Raw genomic sequence first — 20,947 nt, 5'->3', positions numbered from 1 at the left:
TGGACAGCACTATTATCTCAAATAATATTTCGCTTGCATCATAAACACATCTCTCAAAAAAATTTTTTTATATTCTCAATCACCTTTTTATCTCATATACATCACATCACAAAAAGTGCTATAGTAATTATTTCAAATAATACCCTATCCAAACAAACCTGCCACCTAATTCGAACTCGATCTCGAGCTATTCGAGTAGGTTGGCGAGTCGAGTTTGAACACTAAATATATTATTCGAGTGTTCGACGAGCCTAATCAAGTAGCATGCATATATAAAAATTATATTTTTATCAAATATGAAATTATAAACTCGAATGAAGTTGAGTTTTCATTTGAGAATTGAGATTTGGATGCTTCATGCAAATCTTTAAAATTCCGTTTGGATGGATCTACTTAACTAAAAACTTTTAAATAACACTATCCAACTTTTTTTTTTAGTATTACATGCATAATTATTATAAAATAATTTGTTAGAATATTTGTAAGAAAATATGACCAAAAAAACCACTATTTAAAAAAATGGAAGTTTGGCTAGGAGCACTCGGGTGAATTGGAAAAGCAACAAGCATAGATGATACATCATTTTGGCTTGGCCTTTATGATTAATTAATGCAAGACAAGATGGATTGTGAACAATTATTTAAAAAAAAAAAAGAAAAGAAAAATTGGATTGTGAACAGTTATTAAAAAAAGGAAAAAGAAAAACATAGGTCTTCTATTATTATACTAATAACTGAGTCCTCTAGGGTTTTGGTGTATCCTATTAAGGCTGAGTCCCATAGGCATCGGCAGCGAGCTTTGAGTTACTTGGGCCGTCGTCCCACTCCCAGCGCTTCCCTCCATCTCCGATCTCGGATCTCCGGCCTCCGACCTCCGCTTTTTGTCTTCAGCAGGTCTCCTTCCACATCTCTTGCCTGGTTATTCTGACTTTTCCTTTCTCTGGCTCGACGAGTTCTTGTTTTTTTATCGTCTATAGGCATCTATCTCCGTTAGTTATGCCTGTTTATGCTGTTCGTAGGACTTGTATACAATTTATGTTGAATTTGACGGACGACATTTAGAATGTTGCGTAACAAAGTCACTTCACTATGCCTCGTAGCTGATTCTTAATCACCTGAGAAATTGATTTTCTTATGAGGGAAAGATGATACTCTTGGAGTTGCGGTCGAAATAACTGATTTCCTACTATTTATTGCTTGGTTTATTTACTAGCTTTATTCTCTTGCTCGTTTGTAATGTTTCTGTGGAATTGTTGCAGTATGAATCACTTGGCAGCATAAGCTTATAATGTCTATGGCAGTGCAGCAAATTTCTTTCCTGTTTACTTTTACATTTTTATGCTGATTGCTCATCTTTAATCTGGAGTTCAATAGTCTATGAGAAGCTTGCGTGGACATTGTTCATGAATAGGTTATTGAAAGCACTTGCATAGCTTCTGAATACCTTTCTTGGCTAGTGGTCGAGGTGAAGGATGTAGATAAATTTTAACAAGTTTACCTCTTTCTGGTCCTTCAATGCTATAGGTTTTATGTCTAAACTTGAGTATTTTTTCGGGGTTGATAGCTTAAGTACAAGAATATTATTTTTCTTTTGTTTTTGATAATGCTAATGTTGTCTATTGCTATATGTTCACTGGATATGGCCATGTGATGTCCTTGATAATTGGCTTTGTTCAAGATATTGTGTTTTATGTTTCTCTTCCATTGTTTACTCTCTCCTAGTCTTCTCTAATTGTAGTTGTCCTGATTTTGCAGAATGGATTCTCAGATCAAACATGCTATTGTGGTGAAAGTGATGGGCCGCACTGGCTCTCGAGGACAGGTGACTCAGGTGAGAGTCAAGTTCCTTGATGACCAGAACCGTTTCATCATGAGGAACGTCAAGGGACCAGTCAGGGAAGGTGATGTTCTCACCCTGCTCGAGTCTGAGAGAGAAGCAAGGAGGCTGCGTTGAGGGCTCTAAATGTCTTCTTTTTTTCTGTTGAATGTCTGAAATCATGCATATTAGTTTAGTTGTTCCAACGCAAGCTGCATGCAATTTTGTTACTCCAGAGAAATTTTGTCCAAGACTCTGTTTGGTATAGGCAAGGATTGGAACCTATTTATCAATGAGTGTAATTGAATACTTTTGGTCATATATTTTGGGGATCATGATCTGTTCATTTACGGTTAGTTGTCTTGTTTATTATGATACGATTGGCAAGTATTCCAGCTATCTAATGTCACTCCTGAAGTTTTTTCTGTAACAATCTTATTAGTTCTGAGGAATTGTGGGATACGATAGAATGTTAATTTGTATGAACATAAATCAGTTGACTTAACTAGCAAGCATGCTATTTGCTAATGCCTTTTGAGTACTCGAAAATCATGCTTCCACAATCCAGTCACGTTGCTTGTTTTTCAGTGTGTTGTTTTCACGTGTGCAAAAATGTTGCGAGGCTGAAGGTGTTTGTTATTTTATCTCAAGTTCTCAGCCAAAAGCATGCCAGTGATATTGCCTAGCAATCTGGTGTTTTAACTTGCGAATTGCCTTTGAATTGCTCTATTGTTTAGCCCTAAAGGCTGGTGGAATGTGTTTTATTGGCTTCATGCAATAATTTTACAGGTGGATCCTTTAGTACTCTTGCGTTGGCGGTTCCTGGCCTTATGCCCTTATTAAAAAGAGTTTGACCTATGAGGATTTCTTGAAATGTGTTTTGTGTATGTGCCCACTAACCCTTCCTTTTGGAGTTGGTTAGCTTTGTGATGTAGGTTATTGCTAACCGCATATTTATAGCAGCACCTAGGGATGGGCAAAAATAGTCGCTAATCCAAAAATTCATTATACTCGAATCAATCCAATTTGAAAATTATATCTAACTCATATTATTTGATCGGGTCAAAAAAGAGTTAGGATCATATTATAGATGCGGGGCGAGTTAGGATCATATAATTAAAAATTCGTGGGTATCCGACCAGCTTCGCGTATATATATATATATTAATTTTTATGCACATACTATAAAATAATATTTTTAGAGTTAAATAAGTAATTTCATTAAATAAATTGTATTATAAATATGGGAGACTATAGTTTGTTTATAAGATTTATTTGTAAAGGTCATAATCTTATATTTTTTTTTATGAAAATGTTTAATTAATGTAGAATATATATTTATAAAAAGGATAAGCTCATCTTAAATTTTTATTGCTTTTGAATTCTTTTAAATTTTTTTTCTTTTTGTCGTATTCTCTTCACATGCATGTTTGTTTCTTGGTGGGAGGCTTTTTTTTAAGGCCGCATCTGGAGCCAAGCAATTTAGGATTTCTAACTTGAAATGAAATAATCCGTTTTTTATCATTGTGACTTACCTAAACAAGTTATAATTCCTTATTAATTGTTTGTACAACCTCACAATATAAGTGTGATAATTTAGCAACTATTTCTGTAGGTTTCAAGCATAATAATTGTGTGTTTGTTATATACTTATATAAATAATTGACATTATCTTACAATCAGTTCAAATAATGTTATATTCATTCCTTGTCCTCTTTCAACAATTTGCAAATTTAATTAACATGAACATGAATAATATTTAATAATTTGTAACAATTTTATAATTGTCTCTAAATTCTACACGGTTGATTTACTGGTGTCTTGAACAACAATTTTGGCCAACATGTACATAGTGGCCGAACTCCATTCCCATCGGATTGTTATCGATGAGCCGATTTCTAGTCTATCATACTAACTCACGGTTATATCTTATGCATATTTTCTACTACTGTAACATGGTTAGACTCAGCATTCCGCCTTGTTTGGATTGCTATTTTCCGTCGAAAAATTACGTCGTTTTCTGTAATCACATTTCCCTATTACCTTTTTCCCTCACATACATCAAATTGCTACAGTAATTTTCCCATGAAAAATCATGAAAAATGCAATCCAAACGCTATGGGGAGATGAGGACTGACAATCATTTTTTGAAGGGTGTTCGAATTTTGTAATAGGTTATTACTCAATTTCAACTGCTTTGTATGTCTTAGTGACATAGATGATAGATGTTATATACAACAACTACTTGTACATCTCATGTTACCAAGTTAGGAACCTCTTATGCATTGAGACTAGGGGCGTTCACGAATCGAGCCGCTCACGATCCAACTAGGGGCATTCACGAATCGAGTTGATCGCGAGCGGCTTGAGTACGAGTTCGACTCGAGCTCGAGCTCGAGCTCGAATTCAAAAACATTAACCTCGTTAGCTCGCGAGCTCAATTATATATATATATATATATATATATATTATTTTTTATTTAAATAGTAAAATTACACATATATCCCTAATATTTTATTATTTGTTAAAAAATTATTATTTTATTTATTTTAAAAAATAAATAATTATTTTTATTTTTTTAAATAATTTTATTATTATTATTTTTTATTTTTTAAACTCGAGCTCGAGCTTGACATTTTGAGCTCGTCGAGCTCGAGTTCGAGTTCGAACTTTACAAAATTAACTCGAGACTCGGTTCGATTAGACCAAAACTAGGATAGTATGAAAACACAGGTTCAACATCTGTAGAAAGAGGGATTATCTAAATTTTAAGGGACAGGACCCTACCTTATTCTTGAACTCTCTACTGGGTTCTACTCTGACCGTTGAAATTATGGTTCTTACTATACTGATAATTATATGGCTCATGATCACGTCACACGCTGGAAATTGGTTTTGCTTGAAGTATCAGAGGCCTCTGTCCTTCCATCTCTTAAAGAGGAAGGACGGAGCTTTTGGTTTTTTCATGTTGTCAAAGTGTTCAACAAAGTTTATTTTTTTTTGTCAAAAATTTGAATAATGAAAATAAAATTGGTTGTTTGCTATTCAAGAATTCTTGTTTAGAAAGCTCATAGCACCGAAAGGATACTAATTAAGCCCGCTCGCTTTTGAATCAATAAGAAAAGAAGCGCCAAGTTTCAATAGGACTGTCATAGGACTATTTGGAAGTTTATTTTCGATTCAGGTTAGTTATTATCAATACACGATTGAGGAGAATTACTTTTTGTTATTGCATTTTATTTGTTGCCTTATATTACATAATGCTTTTGATTTGGTTTTCTACTAAATATAAATTTGGATACAACTTAATGTAGGAACATATGCAGAATGATTGAATCTTTAGAACAAAATAAATTTTATAAATTAGTAAAAGAATATAGTAATATAATAGATTCAACATGTTGGATATTGTGTCCAATCATATGTATGTTTTCTTAGGGGTGTGAATCGAAATCCAAATCGGTAATTCGAAACTTTGAAATCGGAATTTTTCAGAATTTTGATATCATAATTTTCGACCGATTTCGATTTCGAATTCACCAATTCGGAATTCGGTAAATTCCGTTTTCACCGAATTCATGAATATAAAAATTATTATTATTATTATATAAATATTATATTACATATATATATAAAAATATTATATATATGTGTGAAAACGAAATTGAAATCGAAAAAGGAATTCCGATTTCACCGAATTCATGTATATAAAAATTATTATTATAATATAAATGTTATATTATATATATATATATATATATATGAAAAATAGATTTGAAATCGAAATAGGAATTCCGAATTCCAATTTCGATTTCGATTTTGAATTGTGAATTTGAAATCGGACAATTTGAAAAATCTCATTTCAACCAATTCGAAATCGGATATTCCGATTTCCATTCTGAATTACCGAATTTGATATTCGAAATTCAATTCGAATTCGATCGGTAAATCGAAATTTTTCGATTTTGCATACCCCTATGTTTTCTTGTAGCCAAAATAAACAAGATGCGAAGGAATTAAGATGAGCAGATGAATACTATGTTTGAGAAATGGAAAATTAACAACGTTTCCTGTAAATTAATGTATCTTCGTATTTAAATAGTTATATGTCTAATCAAGTTTTTTTAAAATTCGTATCTAATCAAGTTTGTTCTTTTTGGTTCTCAAGAATATAAAAGCCTAATTGATAACTTTTTTTGGTTTTTTAAAAATTTTTTAATTATAAGTAGGAGGGATTGAACCCGAAACCTTCATGTCTACTTGTACTTCCTTCCTCCAAATCATCCAACCCATCCCTCCCCCAACTTTTTTTACATTCATATGTGCTAAAATATATTTAAACTAATTTTATTATATTCTATTATCCAGTTCAACAATATAGAATTGAATATAAGTCTATACAAAAGCAACAAATAAGTACACTACAAATTAAGCAGCAATAGGAAGAACTACACCATCCCCGGCAATGCACGGGTTAGAAACTAGTATTATACTAAAAATATTAATATGATTTTGGGGAGAGTTCACAATCCTTTAGAGTATCATACCCACAAGTGAAACTCACCGTTAGACTGTGAAAAAACTGTTATTGGCCCTTAGATAGTTAAAGTATTTAGAACTTAAATTATTATCTTTAGTAAGAGATAAAAATTGAGTGAATTGTACTAAAAAAGGGACATAGAATTTTACTATGATTTGATGATTTAGGGGGTGTCTAGTAATAGGTTTCAATCCCTACTATAGGTTTCGAATTCAATTATATTCATACATAATGTTTGCTTGGGGCCAATGGGAATAAATCAATGGGAATGGTAGGCCTCTTCTATGGATTTTTTGATTAATCACCTCTTACTAGAGAATCATCTTACCTCCCCATCTTATTCTCTTTAAATCATCTTAATTACCCATTTATTCTCATTAAATATAAAAGCAATAAAATAAAATGCCACCATTTTTGCTAGTTTCTACAAATGAAAACAAATGTAGAAGAAAGAAGAAATAACGGAAAAAAAATAATAAATTATAAAACCCATTCCACATTAACAAAGTTTTTTTTATTATTAAAACTCATTATCATTGATCACCTTATGATATCGATAGTGATAGTAATTATGGAATTCGAGCCAAACGGCTCCTTAGGTTTTCTTTCTATCATTACCCTCATTATTATTATTAAAAAAAAAAAAAAGGAAGTGATGACGACAGCAACAAAAAACCCATTCCCCAGTGACAAAAACCTCGCCCGAGCCCAAATGTAGCCCACAATGAAAAGTAAGTCATCTCCCGTGTGGGCTCAATGAATCTAACAACCGTGTCCAAGTCGGGAAGCCCAAAACCCTATCAGTCATTTATATAGCCGCCGATTGCAAAGCTAGGGTTTTAGTCATTTCCAGCTCTAGTCCTCCTGCTTCAGCTCCGCGGCCAACCTCCTCCGGCGATCAGTAGTTCCCCAAAGGTTTCTTCCACCCCTCGTATCTCCGTTCCGCCGCATCTTTTCTTCTTATTCTTTTTCTTTTTCTTCTTTTTTTAAATTGTTTTTGCTAATGATGAAATGCATATATTTCTGGCGGTAGTGATTTGTGGGCAGAGCAGAGGAAGCAGCAATGGAGACTGGGGGCATTGTATCGGCGGCAGCGAATTCTCGTGACCAAGATAAGATTCACACCGATGTCTTGCTTTTCAACCGCTGGTCCTACGATGACGTTCAGGTCCTTTTTCCCGGCTTTCTTTCTCTTTATTTATATGTTTGTGTTTTTTCACTCCGCTTCTTTATTTAATTTCTAGTTACTTATTTATTTATTTTGCAGTTCTAAAAAAAATCCCTTCTTGTCACCACTGAATGATCGACTTTTTTTTAATTGAAAGTCTTTTTGGTTGAGAATGCCAAATGCTGGAAGTTATCCTCTTCAAGAAATCGATGTTGGAGATTTTAAACTTCTCATCCTGCAGGAAGTTTGTTTAATCCAAAATTTTTTGTAAAACGTAGTCAGTAGTATGATAGGATGCATCCTCAAAGGATAGGGGGTCCTTCCCTCCATGCATTTGAAACCATGAAGCATGAGTTTTATGATTTTATGCATCTGAGCTTCTCAGTTATATATGTTATATGATTTTCGATTGTGCTCCAGAATTTTTTGTCTACTTTCTTTCTGTGGCTGTAGTTTGATCAATAGTGAGCCTGGTTAAACTTTTTTAAAAAAATTATAATAATGGAAAATAAAAACTTTAAGTGGGGTGTCTGAAATTTTCCAGCTTTTCTGGAAAAATGTGAGGCTAGCTTGCAAACTTTACTGATATATTTTGTGATACGGATTTGAAACAAGTGCTAATCCAACTTGAGTTTTGTTTTTGTTTTGATCTGTTCTTATTTTAAGTAATTTAAAGAAATTAGTGCAATCACAAGGTTTTGAGAGAGATTTATGTTATTTTGAGATGCCTATCTTTATCCTTTTTTTTACTGCATTTGTCAAATTGGAAAAGTGACAATTAGAGGGTGTAATCTGTGTATACAACCCAGACACTGATGGTGCTTAATGGATGTCTATTTCCCTTTTTTCTTTCATATGGATGTCTCATTTAGCTTTGTGCAGCTCATGTCTACTCACACAGCCTTATACTTGCTTAATATTCGATTTTAGACTGATATTCGTACGTGACCTAGAATGTTAATTATATAGCTACTCATATTTTCTGTCGTAAAGAGTCCTTTCTCCTATTTAGATTGCATGTTTTGCTTATGCTTTTCATAGGTGTCAATAGAGAAGCGGCCATTTTGTGGGATGCCTGTGACTCTTTGACTCTGTGTTGTTGATTTAGTCATGGTTCTAATTGCCCCATGGGCTTCTGGATATTATAATCGTCTTACAGGTCAGTGACATTTCAGTGGATGATTATATCACTGCAACAGCTGCCAAGCACCCAACATACATGCCTCACACTGCTGGTCGGTACCAAGTTAAGCGCTTCAGAAAGGCACAGTGCCCAATTGTGGAGAGGCTGACCAACTCTCTGATGATGCATGGCCGAAACAACGGGAAGAAGCTGATGGCTGTTCGCATTGTCAAGCATGCCATGGAAATTATTCATTTGTTGACTGATTCAAACCCTATTCAAATCATTGTTGACGCTGTTATCAACAGGTATGAAATCCTAAATTTCGTTGTGCTATAGTTGAGAGCAAGGGTACCTACTTTTTGGTATCAGTTTGGAAGTTACATTGTATTATGGTTGCGCTGAAGTGCTATGTGAGCATTTGAAGTTGTGTTGAAGAGTCATCTTGCTTATATGCTCAGGTACAGCCTTTTATATTTCCATTTGGTACCTCATTAATTCTTTCCTCCTGCCCGTATGTTTTTGTGCGTGCACAGTGGGCCGAGAGAAGATGCTACTCGAATTGGCTCAGCTGGTGTTGTGAGGCGCCAAGCTGTTGATATTTCTCCACTTCGCCGTGTCAATCAGGCTATCTATTTGCTAACAACTGGAGCCCGTGAGAGTGCTTTTAGAAACATCAAGACCATCGCCGAGTGCCTTGCTGATGAACTTATCAATGCTGCCAAGGGATCTTCCAACAGGTATGGATTTAACTCATATTGAGCTTGCTCTATAGTGTATAAAGTTTGGTCTATACTGTATATATGACTAATAACCACATTTTCACTGTGCAGCTATGCCATAAAAAAGAAGGATGAGATTGAGAGGGTTGCAAAGGCTAACCGTTGAGGGTGGATACTGGAAAATTCAAAAACAGTTTTGTTTTTCTGCTTTCGAATTGTCTCATAACAGAACTTAAGATTCGACGTACTATTTATTTTTCATGTAGTGGATTGAGTTTTATGGCAAATGATATTTGAACGGTTCTTTATCATTTGAGGCATATTTATGTTAACTCTGTAAACTGTAGTGCATGGTGCCTTCCCTGTTTAGCAATTCTGGTAGTCAACACTTATTATTATTATTATTATCATTATTATTTGGTTGGTGGTTTCAGAAAGGAAGATGGTCTTGTCAAATTCCTAGGTGCTCATAAAGGGTTTTTACAACACCATTTTGTTCGACCTGTGTTGAAGAACATTGCTCTGTGGAATTGATACATCTGTAATCAAGCTGAAAGTAATAGACCGGTAGATTGCAGATTAGTGGATCTCTCGGCGGGCATTGTAGTTTTAATATTGCTTTGATGTCAGGCAATGGTGGATCTGGATCGCTCGATGCCCAGAGATTGGCTCTACCCCGAGTCTTATAAGCTAAGATACGAGGCAATTTTGGAACTGGATCAGCCGTGCCCTGCAACTGACAATGGCAATTCAATAAAGAAATACCCAAAAGGGTCTATTTCTGGTAAAGCCGAAGAGCAATGTGTGGCACGCATTATCTAATTTGTCAATTGCGCTCTTCTTCATTTGGCAGCTTACTAGCACCAGTAATTTATCAGTTGAGAGAATTTTGTCCAACCATTTTCGACGTACCTAATTTAACGCCCATATTTGATCCTATAAGCGTGCCTTCCTTCATCAGTGATCGAATCGAGCGAACAAATGTCTTGCCCTTTAGGATGTAGTAACTACTGAAACTGACATTGCCCTTTAGGATTGTGGTGTTATAGAACACAGTCCACACAATCCTTTGTCGAGACCATATGAAAAGATGGTGCTTATCCATCGCATGTGATTGATTATGAGAGGAAAAGTTGAAGGCATTCTCCAAAAAAATTGAATCACAATAATTAAGAAAAACTTGTGAATGCTAGAAAAGAAATGCTCAGGAATTATTATGATTCTTCGTGTTCATGCATTATGAAGCTTCAACTGGCTTCACACTCACAGGCAGGCTTCGTCTGGAGCATCAGAATAGAAATAATGCTCTCTGCTTTTTCCATTTCCTGCTTATCCGTAAAAACAGCATACTAGCTTTACAGGCACATCTTACTATTGCTACAAAATTTGCTTGTTTTATTTTCATTTCACAGACATAGGTTGGATGGGATGTGAATCTGAGTAGGTTGTATCACACTCCCCAAATTTTGCCTCATCATATCATCTCCAAAGTATATTACAATCGGTTCGCTTAAATAAGTCAAATTGTACCAAGAATTTGTCAGCTACGGGCAGAGCAAGTCACTTTCGATTACATCAGGTCTTAAGTAATGTTGTGATATTCTTTGGTATGATGTGACTTATAGTTGGAAAGTGATGTTCATGGATCATCATCAAGCACAATGAATATTTAGAAAGCATTGTGCTTTTTTGTATTTTGTCCCCAGCATGCTGCTTGTATTTAATACTAAAGTTAAACGACAGGTATCACTTGTGAATCTAGAATAAAGGCTGGTAGATCGATCATAAAGAGGAACAGATACATGTAATCATTTGTAGGCAATTTTGCAGCAGCTGTTTGACACTCCCATGCCAGATGCCCGGAAGAATGGTAGTATGGTACTATCAATGAGGAATCATCAGTTGGCATCCTTGGTCTGAAATGGAATCTCAGCTGATGTGGTAGTTTTTTTAGCTACTTATCAACAGCCTCTTGCCTGTTTCAGAACTTACAGAAACGAAGAAAAAAACAAATTAATCTTTCCTACACTGTCAGCGTTGGATTTGCCATGAAAAATTGAATTTATCATAAATCCAACGGTGATAGTGTATACACAGTCAGTGTATATAAGATTTACTAAAAAATATATATATATAATCACAAGTTAATTTTGAGACTGGGAGATTACTTGAAAACATACGATTCTTTTAAAACTGTAAAAGAAAACGATGAAATTTGGAGAACAGCAACAGAGATAGTATAGTATGATTGAGGGTTACTTTAATCTGCTTACTTAAGGCTGCTCGCCTAAATTAGATTCTAGCATCGAATCTGTTCTTTCTATCAGATACCCTTCTGGTGTTCTACCAAAAGAAAAAGATACCTTTCTGGTGCTGCAATCTTTTCAATCTGATCGACAAAAAAAGCCGAAAGTCAAACATCTGTTTGTATCCCTTTAAACCTTTCTTTTAATCTTCGGTTGCCACGTTCTTAATCATATACTAGCAGTATTAGGTTACTGTTTCGATAAAATTAAGAAAGTCAAATTCATGATTGCTGCCCGAGCTGCGCTTGAAATAGGTATTAACAATATGGATGTTTTCATATATCGAATTCAGAGGTGCAGAACACAAGAATGGCATCTTTCAGTTGAGATTACCTTATTCATTCATGGTCATATATATAAATGTGCAAGCACCAAAACTGGTGAAAAGAACCAAGAAGTAACAATAATCCGAAAAAGACATTATTATTCTGTCTTCTCCATATATTTATATTTACCTCGAACCCAAATTATATATAGATGTTGCATCCTAAAATCGACAAGCCAGACATCACATCAGTGTTAAGCCTAGCGCAGCAGCAGCATCTTCTTAGTTCAGCTTCGTTAATTCTTGCAATAACCACAGAGCATATTTTATGTTTTTCAGCGAACAACTGATATCTGACATCTGAGCGTTTGTGGGTCTCCCTTAGATTAGTGTCTGACTCAATTTGACGATGACTTTCTGGGCGTTCTAATCTAATTGGGTGTATGTGTTCTTTCTGTCTATGGAAAAAACTGATATCTGACATGGTAAAACGATTTCAGGATTAGAATTAGTGATGTAGTAGCAGTTGTACTGAAGTATAAACAAATGGGGCATGCATGATGCCTTCTGTTTTTGGGAAGTGAAAACCAGGGCCAATAGCAGCCAGCATAGGCCATGAGATCGACATTCTTGATTGTAGTCTGAATAGGTCTTTTTATCTGTTAAACCTTCTTGTCTTTGACTTCTAGTTTTTTGTGATGATCTAGAGAATTTCTGAGGTGTTTCCAAGTGGCAACATTTCGTGCCTTGACAACTATATTTGCCTAATTTCTCACCCTACTTTTGACCTGGTTACTTAATTAGACAAAGGAGGAGGCGACAAGGACTAGGATCCCTTTTGCTTTAAGCCTCTCATCACTCGAATGAAAACGATATCCATATTTGAAACAAGGGAATTCGATTGATTTCTTCGCATTAGTTGCAGTATTTGGCTCTTCTAACGCACTGGTACTAGGACGAGGAAGTTGTATTCTACAAAAAAGGGGACAAAACCAAAACAAAAAAGAAAAAGAAAAAGAAAGTACTAGCAAGCTGTACTTCCACAAAATGCAAGAGAAGCTCAACATTTGCTGTCCAGAAAGGTTTCAATACTAATGTGTGGACATTTCAAATCCTCGTAAAATTCATTAGTTTTAACCATTTTCTCAAGCATCTCTGAAATTGATTTTTTGCTCGTATTATTTCACAGATATTGAGGAGGTAAAAAAAAAAAAAAGTTTGCCTTCATGAATAGTAATTGCATCATTTTTAGAATAAAGTAAGAAATTTTTTGTACATCTTATACTCTGAAAAATCCCCTTAGTGCAGCTGTTTATTACTCAAAATTGATGAAGAAGAACAAGTCAATATCTTGTAAATTTGAAGGTTAATAATACTACATGGCAAAGCGGAGTGGCTGTTGCTCTCTCCGCCATTATGACTAAATTGCTACACCATTTGGCTAAAAAGCAAGATGATGATTAGCAATTGAATCCAAGGGTAGCATTTTCCTTGGCTTGAGGGTTTAGAATTGCATATTATGCCTCAGCATGATTGCAATGCTGACTTCGGTCCATGTAGCTTTCTTTCCCTCTCCTTGGCTTGGCGTGGAGTTTGTAAACGGTAACTCCATTGAAATTTCTTCAACAAGTATCTGTCACACATGAAGACAACGTCATGAGTTGGAAAACCATTATAGAACGTAAGACGAGAAAAGAAAGTGTAGAGCAATCAAAAAGGTGTGTTTTGTCTTGATCCCAAACCGGACCTGGTCTTACTCTTACATTACAACACTCGAAAACGATCCCCGCACAACAAAAATACTACTCAAATAATAGTGTCTGCATTTTTCTCCCCTATTCTTGGTTGACAGAGTCCTAAACAATAAACTTGGCCAACTTGATGCTTTGAGGAGGTTGAGTTGAGGTCCCATCTTCCAAATTAATCAATTAATTAGATTGACCCAAGTTTTCTTTCCTCATTCTGGAGAAAATTACCGACTGTGTTTTGTTTTGTGTTCAGAACTTGATATTGCAAGGTGCTTTCTAACTGTTGTTCAACTGGCATTTGGCTTTTCTGAGTCACCATCGCCCACCAAATCCTGGAACATCATTGAAGGCATTGGGAGCATAGAGACAAACACAAGCATGAAAGTTGTCTGGGCTGATCCAACATTTTAGTAGTATCTTGTACCTGATAAAGGAAGAGATTTCACTGAGATATCAGATCAAAAAAAAAAAGGCAGTCTGAATAATTCATAAGAAGAAAAGGTCATGTGTGAATATAAAGATCACCAAGGGTTATTACTTCTTAATAATTGAGGAAGGCCACCAACGGTTAAAACTGTAAGGGTCTAAAACCGTCCGGCATTCTCATTTCTAAAAGATAGAAATAGAGGGTACTTATCAAAGGTTAGTGTTTTTTTAGGAGGGGGTGGGGGGGGTTGTTCTTTTATGATCAATCATCCTTCATTAAAGAAACAAGGTAGAAACGACAAGAGCAAATGAACCTAAATAGCGTCATAGGTAACATCATAACAAAGGCCCCTTGAGTAGATATATACAGGTAGCCTCTTAGAAAACAAGAACATGTAGACAAGTTGATCTTGGCTAAGCATTGGGAGCCTGGTAACACCTACTATTCTTGTCTTGCCTTTCAGCTCTCTTTGATTATTTGTCCTCGCCTTTTATCCCTTCTCTGTCTCTCCCACTCCCACTCTTTTTTTATCAATGGAGATTCACTTCCAACAACCAGAGCAAGAGTTTGCCATCCCAGTTAGCAAAATGAGCAACAAATTCAAGGGCAGAAGCAGAAGCAGCGGGCAGAACAACAAGTACGTTGGGGTGAGACAGAGGCCTTCGGGAAGGTGGGTAGCCGAAATCAAAGACACAACTCAGAAGATAAGGATGTGGCTCGGAACCTTCGAAACTGCTGAAGAAGCTGCTCGCGCTTATGATGAGGCTGCTTGCCTCTTGCGCGGATCCAATACGCGCACCAACTTTGTCCCTCAACAGATTTCCCCTGATTCTCCTCTTGCTTCGCGGATTAAAACTCTTCTCAACAAGCGAAAAAATGCCAAGGTGCCGCAGAGCAATACTGATATGCATGAATCATCCGGTGCCACTCCTAGTCCAGCCAACAGCGTTAGCGTTAATAATTGCATAGCAAGTAGCAGCAACAGTGCAGCCTCTAGTCCTGTTAGCAGCAGTGGTGAATATGATAGCAGCAGCATTGACTCAGTAATTTCATTTGAGCAGAAAACACCAGAGGGGCATTTGTTTGATGATGCATACAAGCCTGATTTGAGCAACTGCTGTGCTAAAGGATTTGAGATGGAGATGGGGCCTTCTTATCATGACCAAACTCACATCCCTTCTTCGGGTCTCCAAGCACAAGGTTTTGATCACAGGTTCGCCTTCAGCACAACTCAAGATCACCACCAGTTGTTACAGCTGCCTAAATTGAATGAAAGTGGTTTGCCGGAGATAGCTAATCATCACATGGAGCTTTCAGAATTTGAGCGCATGAAAGTCGAAAGACAGATTTCAGCATCGCTTTATGCAATGAATGGCGTGCAAGAGTACATGGAAACTGTCCTTGATCCCATTGAAGCCCTTTGGGATCTTCCTCCTTTATGTTCTTTGCTATGCTAATCTTAATCTATTTCTGTCCACAGCCATAAATATAATCTCCAGAGTCCTGAATTCTTTTGTTCTTTTCCCTTATCCTGGTTTTTTTTTTTTTTTTTTTTTTTTTTTTTTCTTTTTTATCTTTCTATGTTCTCTATATCTCGTTTAGTTCAGCGCCTGGTGGCAAACAGGCAGCTCCGGTGCAAGCATTTATCAAACCCAACCGGAGCTTACTAAGCATCAACGTCCACAACGTCTAAGAAATCGTTTTGACTGACTTCATAATTTATCTAAGAGCTAGGAGTTCACTCTAGCCTCACCGTGCATCATAAAAAGATTAAGATTGGTTTTTTCAACATTTTCTTGGATATTTACTGGAAAATAGACCCAGAAGCGTTAGCTCTTTGGAAAAGATACTGGTATAAATTTGTCAACTTCTTTCTCCGGCGAAGGAACCATAATCTAATAAAACTTGGCTGGCCTTTCCTTTCTCTAGATGCCGAAACTCGTTGGCTCTGATTTGAGGACCAGACAAGAAGCAACTTTAAAATTCTGGCAGGCAGGCAGGCAGGCATCTAGATGAACATCCGTAGGCGAGAAACAATTTAGACCAAGGCACCATAAGCAAATGAATTATCTGATGGCTGATACGCTCATGGAACACCTACTATGGCGTATACATATATATATATATATATATATATATATATATATAGAATGAGACTGCAAGATCAGAAGCCACTGAATAAGTTGGCAGATGAACCATTTCGGGGAGAGCTAAATGAATAACCATGGTCAATTTCATGCTGACAATAGAAGTGGTTCAGTAACAAAATGGAGTTTGATAATTTCTAATATATAAACAACACTGGCGTATTTTGGACATCTAATTGCCAAAACAACCCACAACGAACATAAGTAGCATTTCAATTACTACAAATAATTGATTATATTTTGTGAATAAGCACAAAAGGGCACAACACGAGACTGGGTAGGTTGGGCCAATTGATCAAACTTTTAAGCAATGCTACTCGAAGTCTTCCCCTTCCTCTTCCTCATCAACTCCTTCTGCTCCAACTTCTTCATAGTCCTTTTCAAGAGCAGCGAGATCCTCACGAGCCTCAGAAAACTCGCCTTCCTCCATACCTTCACCTACATACCAGTGGACAAACGCTCGCTTGGAATACATAAGGTCAAATTTGTGGTCAATTCGCGAGAAGACCTCAGCAACAGCCGTATTGTTGCTTATCATACAGACTGCACGCTGCACCTTGGCAAGATCACCACCCGGCACCACAGTGGGAGGCTGGTAATTGATGCCACACTTGAAACCCGTAGGACACCTGAGAGTATTTACATGAGAAAATCTATTCAAAAGCCAAAAGGAGTACCTTTTATATATTCATAAATTTAAAGCACAATAGAGCATCTGGAAATATAACTAGTTTATTTATTAAATAATATAAGAACAGCAATAAGAAGTTTGTATGTAACTTGACCAAAAAGTTCAATTTGGCTCGCACAAGTGACTAAATACAGTCAAGCAACAAGTACTCATTCACTATATCTGAACAACCAAAGGGTTAAAATTCAAATGTCCGATAATTAGCTTATCCCTCGTGATTTCAAACAGTGAGGGCATGATTAACACCTCAGAGTAATTAACAAAATAGGCACATCTAATTCAGACTTAAACAGTGTATGAGATAAACTAACCAGTCAACAAACTGAACAGTCCGTTTGGTCTTGATGGTTGCAACGGCGGCATTCACATCCTTGGGCACCACATCCCCCCGATACATCAGGCAGCATGCCATATACTTCCCATGCCTTGGGTCACACTTGGCCATCATACTTGAGGGTTCAAACACAGAATTTGTGATTTCAGGCACAGAAAGCTGCTCATGATAAGCTTTGGCTGAAGAGATAACCGGTGCGTAGGATGAAAGCATAAAGTGAATACGTGGATATGGTACAAGGTTGGTTTGGAACTCAGTAACATCCACATTAATGGCTCCATCAAACCTCAATGAGGTGGTCAAAGATGAAATAGTTTGAGAGATCAAGCGGTTCAAGTTAGTGTAAGTTGGTCTTTCAATGTCTAGTGATCTCCTGCAAATATCATATATTGCTTCATTATCCAAAAGCACTACAACATCTGTGTGTTCTAGGAGGGAATGTGTAGACAACACGCTGTTGTAAGGCTCAACAACAGCAGTTGAAACCTGCAAAAGAATTGTAAGCCAGTCATTGAAAACTGCTCAAAGAAAATGCTCCAAAGAAATGCAAAAGAAAGCCACTCCTGCACTCATATGTAGGTCTCTGTACTTTACCGCTGTAAAACTGTGACTAGACAGAAGAAAGCAACACACAGGTTGCAGGAAAACAGTTTAGCTATCACAGCGTTGAAGTTCAGTAACATGCAATTGTTTTTTGCCTGTGAAGCAGTATGCATTAAGATTCATTGCATGATTGTCCAAGCAAGGGATCACTTCCTGTAACCCTTATCCTTTCACACATAAGTTCTCTTTCTCCTTAATTAACATGCTTCTGTTTTAAACATTTGTTTGATCAGTCAATTAACTAGCTTGTCTGCAAATTGAAAATTTCAGTTGAATAAAAGTTTAAAATCTAGTTCATTGGATCTAGTAAAGTACAGGTCCTGCCACCAAGAACACACTTCTAAATTGATATATTGACTATAGGCAATTTCTGAGGGTCAGTTACCTGAGGTGAAGGAAAGATAGTGAAGCCAAGTTTTGATTTTTTTCCATAGTCAACAGACAAGCGCTCTAGAAGCAAGGAACCCAAACCGGAGCCAGTGCCACCACCAACAGCATTAAAGATCAAAAAGCCTTGCAAGCCAGTGCAGTTGTCTGCCAGTTTTCTCACTCGATCGAGGCAAAGATCAATGATATCTCTCCCAACTGAAGGCATCAAGAGGAAGTTAGCCAAATTGGAAAATTACATAAAAACAATTGCAGCACAACTGACACAACCACTCATGTACAGCAGGAAACCTGTATAATGCCCTCTAGCGAAGTTATTGGCAGCATCCTCTTTGCCAGAAATCAGTTGTTCAGGATGAAAGAGCTGTCTGTAGGTGCCAGTCCTAACTTCGTCGACAACTGTGGGCTCCAGATCAACATATATAGCTCTAGGCACATGCTTCCCAGCACTGGTCTCACTGAAGAAGGTATTGAAGGAATCGTTTGCGATACCGACTGACTTGTCACTGCAAGTGAAAGTGATTTGTAATGTTAGATCAAGGAAGGAAAAGAGAAACAAAGAGAAGCAAAACCTTGTCACTAATTTCAGCTTAGTTTGTACAACCAGAGCGGCTAGACCACATCCTCAAAAAGCATGTTCACTGAAAGACATTCCTTCAAACTTCAAACAAACATTGATGAAGAGATGCAAGAAACTTATTTATGAACCAAAGGTTGAGTTGTAAAAAGAGTTTGTGAAAGGTGCAAGAACAACTACTCAAACAAATTAAAGAAATCGCACAATCAACTTACACAATTTTGCATAGTGAACTAACCAAAAGACAGGAAAGAATGGTTTGTACCATCATCATTATGAAGAATACGGACGATATCAGACAATTGTATTGGTTAGCTTTATGCTCTGTTTCGTGGAGATCATGAATTAAGCCATTCCAACAGCATCTAAGCAGTAGGGTGAAGTTTATCTTTGTTTTTAGCACACTAATAAGAGTCAAAGAGGAGATTCAGTAGTAACCGAATCCAGGTTGAATCATTTGCTAAGAGAACAAAAATGTCATGTTAAACAGCATCCAGTTTGAAAACTAAATCGACAGCAACACCAACTAAGAAATACGGTGATAGATCATGATTATATAGAAGCAAATCAATTCATCTGCACTAACTTATGTTCTCCCCTCCCTTCCAAAACCAAAAAATAGGATTCACACCATTTGCCATATCAAGAGTGAAAATGCTAACAATGTAGACAACGGTGAATCTTCAACGATCATCAGAAATTAAGAAATTAAACCGCATTTGCCATAACCGACAATTTGATGTCGGAGATAACAACATTGGAGCATAAACATACGACAATGATAATTTCTAGTGCAGAAACAAAAAAAAAAAAAAAAGAAATGAAATGAAATTATAAGGAAAAAAGAAAGAAAGAAAGAAAGAACCAACCTAGGCATCATGCCATCTGGATGAATGCCATGTTCGAGGCAATAGAGTTCCCAGCATGCATTCCCCACCTGAATCCCGGCCTGTCCAATGTGTATGCTTATGATCTCCCTCATCCTTCTTCTTCTTCACTATTAGCAACTTTCTCTCTCTAAAACTAAGTGGAAGTTATCGGAGAGAGAGAAACAGGGCAGCGGTAACTGAAGAAAGGGCGCTGGGTTGGGGGGAATTTAAGTGCTGCCGTCCAACAATTAAACTGGGTTTCATAAAAGTTTGGAATCCGCAATCATGAGCACCGGTGGGGATGGGGTGACAGGTGACTCTCAGCCTTCGCCACATGCCTCACAGCCCAAATTGTGGGCCTTTCCAGCTAAACTTTCTTTTTGATGAGTTAATTATATGGGATAATTGCAGAAACCTTCCCTAAGGTTTCTTTGAGTAGCACTCGCCTCCTCTATGATTTATAAAATAGTACTGACCTCTCCTAGAAACTAATTGGGGGCTATTGTTGTCAAAAGAGTGTGTGAATTTACCTAGCCACTCCCAATTATTTGTGGTTATGTGATGAACGAATTTTACAAAATAACGAATATTGCTTGTGAAGATGGAGTAAATAAGCTAATTAATTACTAATTAAAGTATTACCCTTTAAAAAATGTTTAGTAACTTAAACAAATTGTTTGGTATTACCATTTCAAAAATGTAGACGAATCCAGGGCAGGGTTAGAAGAAGTGTAACCGGGGGACAAAGTGTTCAATTCGTCGGGCGGTTACTGACCATGGAACCATGGAAACCTACCAAGTAATTAACCAACATTCTGGTCCAAAACCGTTGGACAAATCTGCTCGACCAATCCGAACTAACCATGGAACGGATTGTAACCGGTGGAGAAAATGCAGAATTCGTCCAACGAATTCATGTCGGACTTCATTATTTTAATTTTAAATGATTTTTTGTATTTTAAGTTATTTTCTACTTTCTAATATCTATCTGGATCTTTTACGTAGACATGCGAGACGGTTGTACAAGTACTTGATGCGCTTTGTAGCACAATGCTTTTCAAGAGACGTACGTGTTTGGGATCCACCAGCAGTTGTGAGATAGAGTCATGAGCGAGCAACGAGTTTGTGATAAGTATATAATTGGGAGATTCGCTCTTGATGAACCTGTTATTCATGTCGGCACTCCATGCTCTCATAGTTATCAGATCTAGGAGAGTAGTACGTGC

The 20,947-nt window shown here is 36.7% G+C and overlaps 4 protein-coding genes across 4 annotated transcripts; 3 read left to right on the top strand and 1 right to left on the bottom strand.

Moving 5' to 3' along the window:
* The first annotated feature begins 728 nt into the window (after positions 1-728).
* On the top strand, positions 729-2,248 carry LOC113691840 (small ribosomal subunit protein eS28x). Its single transcript, XM_027210160.2, has 2 exons — positions 729-893; positions 1,755-2,248. The coding sequence occupies exon 2, from the start codon at positions 1,756-1,758 to the stop codon at positions 1,951-1,953; it is 198 nt and encodes a 65-aa protein (XP_027065961.1). The 5' UTR covers positions 729-893; position 1,755; the 3' UTR covers positions 1,954-2,248.
* A 4,882-nt stretch (positions 2,249-7,130) lies between these two features.
* On the top strand, positions 7,131-9,678 carry LOC113693883 (small ribosomal subunit protein uS7). The gene is made up of 5 exons (XM_027212644.2): positions 7,131-7,269; positions 7,388-7,522; positions 8,682-8,953; positions 9,182-9,385; positions 9,479-9,678. The coding sequence occupies exons 2-5, from the start codon at positions 7,418-7,420 to the stop codon at positions 9,531-9,533; spliced, it is 636 nt and encodes a 211-aa protein (XP_027068445.1). The 5' UTR covers positions 7,131-7,269; positions 7,388-7,417; the 3' UTR covers positions 9,534-9,678.
* A 4,836-nt stretch (positions 9,679-14,514) lies between these two features.
* Positions 14,515-15,633, top strand: LOC113692683 (ethylene-responsive transcription factor ERN1). Its single transcript, XM_027211162.2, has one exon. The coding sequence runs from the start codon at positions 14,647-14,649 to the stop codon at positions 15,568-15,570; it is 924 nt and encodes a 307-aa protein (XP_027066963.1). The 5' UTR covers positions 14,515-14,646; the 3' UTR covers positions 15,571-15,633.
* Positions 15,634-16,328: 695 nt separating this feature from the next.
* On the bottom strand, positions 16,329-19,933 carry LOC113692682 (tubulin alpha-5 chain-like). The gene is made up of 5 exons (XM_027211161.2): positions 19,722-19,933; positions 18,567-18,781; positions 18,274-18,473; positions 17,263-17,771; positions 16,329-16,889 (listed from the first exon to the last, which is right to left on the bottom strand). The coding sequence occupies exons 1-5, from the start codon at positions 19,832-19,834 to the stop codon at positions 16,574-16,576; spliced, it is 1,353 nt and encodes a 450-aa protein (XP_027066962.1). The 5' UTR covers positions 19,835-19,933; the 3' UTR covers positions 16,329-16,573.
* Between the last annotated feature and the right edge of the window lie 1,014 nt (positions 19,934-20,947).

The sequence above is a fragment of the Coffea arabica genome, chromosome 6c (assembly GCF_036785885.1).
Source record: "Coffea arabica cultivar ET-39 chromosome 6c, Coffea Arabica ET-39 HiFi, whole genome shotgun sequence".
Lineage (NCBI taxonomy): Eukaryota > Viridiplantae > Streptophyta > Magnoliopsida > Gentianales > Rubiaceae > Coffea > Coffea arabica.
The sequence above is the reverse complement of the archived record's forward strand: the minus strand, read 5'-3'. Positions and strand labels throughout refer to the sequence as shown.